Source organism: Phytophthora infestans, genomic scaffold, assembly GCF_000142945.1.
Source record: "Phytophthora infestans T30-4 supercont1.60 genomic scaffold, whole genome shotgun sequence".
Lineage (NCBI taxonomy): Eukaryota > Oomycota > Peronosporomycetes > Peronosporales > Peronosporaceae > Phytophthora > Phytophthora infestans.
Window position 1 is genome coordinate 618559 of NW_003303699.1, and position 4360 is coordinate 622918.

The window sequence follows — 4360 nt, forward strand, 5'->3', positions numbered from 1 at the left end:
CCGAAACGAATGCATGGCAGTTCGGAACGCTTGATCGGATCCACAAGAGGCACGCGAAGAGACCCTGGGCCTCCATCACGTGTTTTGTACGTGCCGTGAGGAACGTACGAGCTTCCCAGCGAAGGAGAGTATGAGAGCCCGATCACACACACCAGGCGTAGGAGCTACGGCCAGTGGTAGCTCGGCACCCCCGTCGAATGACGCAAAAATCGTAGGTCGCGCTAGAGACGGTGGCGGCTGGTCCGGCCTAGAGTCCGACTCCGATAAGTTGATGACTGCCAAGCCGCAGGCAGGGAGGACAGCGTCCGATGACGCCGTTTGGACACCAGGTGCTCCGCTATCACATGAGCCAGTGTCAGACACCGATGGTCTAGTGCCTGCAACTGCATGTGTAAGCGTAACAGCATCCAATGATGCCGTTTGGGCACCAGGTGCTCCGAAATCGCACGAGCCAGTGTCAGACACCGATGGGCTGGTGACTACAACTGCAGGTGCAGGAGTAATCGCGTCCGACGACGCCGTTCGGGCACCGGGTGCTCCGAAACTGCCCGAGCCCGCTTCAGACACCAATGGGATGGTGACTCCAACTGCATGTGCAGGAGTAACAGCGTCCGATGACGCCGTTTGGGCACCAGGTGCTCCGAAATCGCACGAGCCAGTGCCAGACACCGACGGGCTGGTGGCTGCCGCTATGTTGACAGAAATGACGGTGCCCGATGACGCCGTACGGGCACCAGGTGCTCCGAAATCGCACGAGCCAGTGCCAGACACCGACGGGCTGGTGGCTGCCGCTATGTTGACAGAAATGACGGTGCCCGATGACGCCGTACGGGCACCAGGTGCTCCGGTAACACGCGGACCAGTGTCAGACACCGTTGGATCCGGTGGTAGGGCGCAATGAGCTCTAAGCCCGGCGATCGGCGACACGGCCTGGGCACCAGGTGCACCAGGATCAAGAAGGCACGCGTCAGACGCGACCAGATTAGTGTGTGGGGCGGACCGAGTGTCTGACACCCGGTGCAAAGTAAAAATAGCGTCAGACGCAGAAGGACTCACGGGAGGAAATGAATCAGCAGGTGTCATGTTAAATAAACGAGACGACAATTGAGATTGCAAGCCGCCCCAAACCATTCACACCCGCTGCGGGTGCGCAGCCTTGAGGCCAGCGTGCATTCCGGTCACTCACTCCACTACATCTGGCGGGAGCTCATGAAGTTCATGCAGATGGCTGCAATTGGGGAATGGGCACAGACTGGAACCGAACGCACACCTGCTTGCCGTTGATTACCGGGGTCTGCGTACGGATGCCGGGCGGAATAATTGTCGGGGGATTGTCAGGCCGACGACTGGTCGGACCCGAAGACCGATCCGTACGACGGCTGCGGTCGTATCGAGGAGTGCTGCGCGACTGGCGCCTTCGTGGAGCACTGGTTGGCGACGCTGAAAACACAGAATGGACAACCGCAGCATTGGGCACAAGGGCCACAAAGCGTTGATACGCGTGTCCTGCCGCAACTCGTGTCGGGCGTGAACTTCCAGATCACGATGGTCCACATCGTGAAGAAGGTCGTCGTACAGATTGGAGAAAATCGCTTGGTACAGGTTGCACATGGCGTTGAGCAGCTCCCGGGGAGCCGCAATGGGCACGTTCTGAACGGCGTCGCCATGCACCGTACGGAGGACGGCAGCCATACCATTCCGCCGCTGCCTCATGAAGAACGTGAAGCACCTGGTGCAATTGGTCCGCCCGGCGGATCGTTACAGCTGGAGCCGGCTCAAAGCCGCCCCATTGAGAGTCTTCGTGAACCACTGTTCTGTCTTGACGGTAGCCCCCGGGGTCCTCTGAGGCCAAGAAGTGGTTGAATGGATGGCTAAAGAAATCCACCGAAAACAACATCTTGACGGTACCCGGTATCGCCCTCGAAAACACTCTTGACGATGGATGGCGCAGACTCGATCGTACCACGGCATATTAATGAAGCGCCTGTAGAACTCATCCGTACCTGCTGACCGAAGCGGTGGGCGCGGACCCACCCGAGCTGCACAATGGACCGCGACCTCGCTGGTCGATGGTCGAAACAAACTGTTGCCGACCGGAAAGTGGCCATGGGCCATCGTATCCGGCGACCTCGCTGGTCGATGGTCGAAACAAACTGTTGCCGACCGGAAAGTGGCCATGGGCCATCGTATCCGCGACCTCGCTGGTCGATGGTCGAAACAAACTGTTGCCGACCGGAAAGTGGCCATGGGCCATCGTATACAACGCCTTGAGCGCGACCGGCGGTGACGGGAACGGGACTGGCGGTGCCTGGCACCGGACCTGCGGTGAGGTCGCTCGGAACGTAATCGTGAACGAGAGCGAGAGCGTCCCAGTCGGGACTGTGGGCTACCAGATCGAGAGCGCCGCGCCTGGCGCAGAGAACGAGAGCGGCGGTGGCGGCGTGGGGCCGGTGAACGGAAACGACCTCGTGAACGCCCACGCTGATCCGGCTTCGCCTGACCATGTGCTTGCGGGTAGCCTCCCGGCGACCGTGGCTCCTCGTCGAGCTCGTGACGCGGCCACTCGGGTCGACCCACTTGTTGCTCAACGACACGATGTTGAGCGGTGTCTCTTGGGTCCGAAATAGCCATATGCGCGCCCCTGGGGCGGCGGAGGCAGAGTTACAGGTTGGGCCACTTGCTGCTGCAAGGATTCCAGCGTGGCTGCCATGGTCTCCATCTGGGAGCGAAATGCAGCATTGGCGTCGCGTTGTTCCTGCAGTATGTGCTGCAAGAACGTGTGGGCCGTAGACTGGTCCGGTCCACGTTGCGGAGCCCCCGTGGCTGCGCTGGCACCAGGTGCCGCTGGTGAGCCAACCGCGCGTACGGTAGAGAACAGGTCGCAGGGGGTGAGGATCGTATCTTCTAGCGTGAGCAAGGGAAGACCATCGTCGTCTGACGACTCATGTAATAGATCCAGATCCACGGAGACAGTATCGTCGAGCGCCGGGGTAGCCACACATTGCCAGGCAAACGTAGCGGAAACCACGGAAGTCTTAGCCCCACGAGGAGTAACGTACGAGATGGCCTGACCACCAATGTCAACCAAGATACCACCCATAGCACCAGGTGCCTTGAATAAACTCGTTAGAGTAGCTCGTACACCAGCCGGACCGACCGGTGGATACGTAGTGAACAACTGCCAGGCAGTCGTAAAGTTAGGCAGTGACGATGTGACCCGGAAACCATGTCCAAGCCCAGCAGGAATTCTTCACGTGAGATGGCTTGGCTGCGCATGTCGTTCAATGGCACGGCCACCACTTGACGGGGCGCGTCCGCAGGACCGCGCACACCCATCATACACAAGTAATTGCATCCCGGATCCAGCACAAGGTTTATGTCATCCACCAAAACGATGGTCGAAGCTCGACCGTAGGTGAGAGCTTGACCACACAAGTACACCTCAGAGGTGTGACGAACGAACTTGGTGTCACAATCAGCTGAGGCCACGAAGAACTGGGAAAACCGCAGGAACCGAAAAACCGAAAGAAGAGGACGCTCCAGGAGCTCCTCCGACAAATCATGGGACGGTTGCGTCAGTCGCCAATGCGGGATCCAATACTTCACATCAACGTGCTCTTGGAGCGCGGGGTCGACGTCAGATCGGCGCTGACCAGGCAATAGAAACGTGAGAGTGGCCTGCCAGCCAGGTCGCTTCAGTCCATCAGCATCGTCGAAGAATAGGCTGGCTGCAGACTCCCGGAGACTCGGCTCACGACCAATCGTTGCGTACACGGGTCCATCCCAGCGGCCCGTCAGCCCATCCGGAGCCTCCAAACGCACTGTTCTCCCTCCGAGGGACGAGTACGACGTCCGCGGCGGGTTCCGCGACGGAGCGGCGGGTGCAGAGGAGATGACGTGCATGAAAAAATTGCCTGGCAACCTGGTTGCTTCTTCTCGGTAGCTCTGCGCTACTTGGTCGTCTGGTGCTCTAAGCTCTGGGCGGCGAATCGGTGAATGGTCTGGATTCGCCGCTCGCTTCGGTTCGGAAAACCCGGTTACGTTCTTCGTACTTAACCGAACACTATCATGATGTGGCTTGCGATTAATTCGAAACGACTACTGTAGATCTTTTAATTTAAGGTTATCTCCTAGGGCTAGGTGATCCCAGAAATATTAATATGCCCGTGTGAGGTAGACCTCATTAAATGCCAGACTGTGTTAGGGCCGTTCTTACCGCAATTTGAAGGGCTAGGGCGTCGTGGCGAAATGGTTCAGACAGCGATCCGGCCGTTCTTGACCGGATTGCGATCTGATAGCACCGGAACGCGTTGCCGCCAAAAAGCAAACATGGCGTGAGTCCCCAAGCGCAAGGCTAGCA

General features: G+C 58.8%; 1 protein-coding gene across 1 annotated transcript; it reads right to left on the reverse strand.

Annotated features, from left to right (window-relative positions):
• Positions 1-3250: 3250 nt before the first annotated feature.
• Positions 3251-3903, reverse strand: PITG_17620 (uncharacterized protein; the record flags this gene model as incomplete). Its single annotated transcript, XM_002896446.1, has 2 exons — positions 3251-3268; positions 3331-3903. The coding sequence occupies 2 exons, from the start codon at positions 3901-3903 to the stop codon at positions 3251-3253; spliced, it is 591 nt and encodes a 196-aa protein (XP_002896492.1).
• Between the last annotated feature and the right edge of the window lie 457 nt (positions 3904-4360).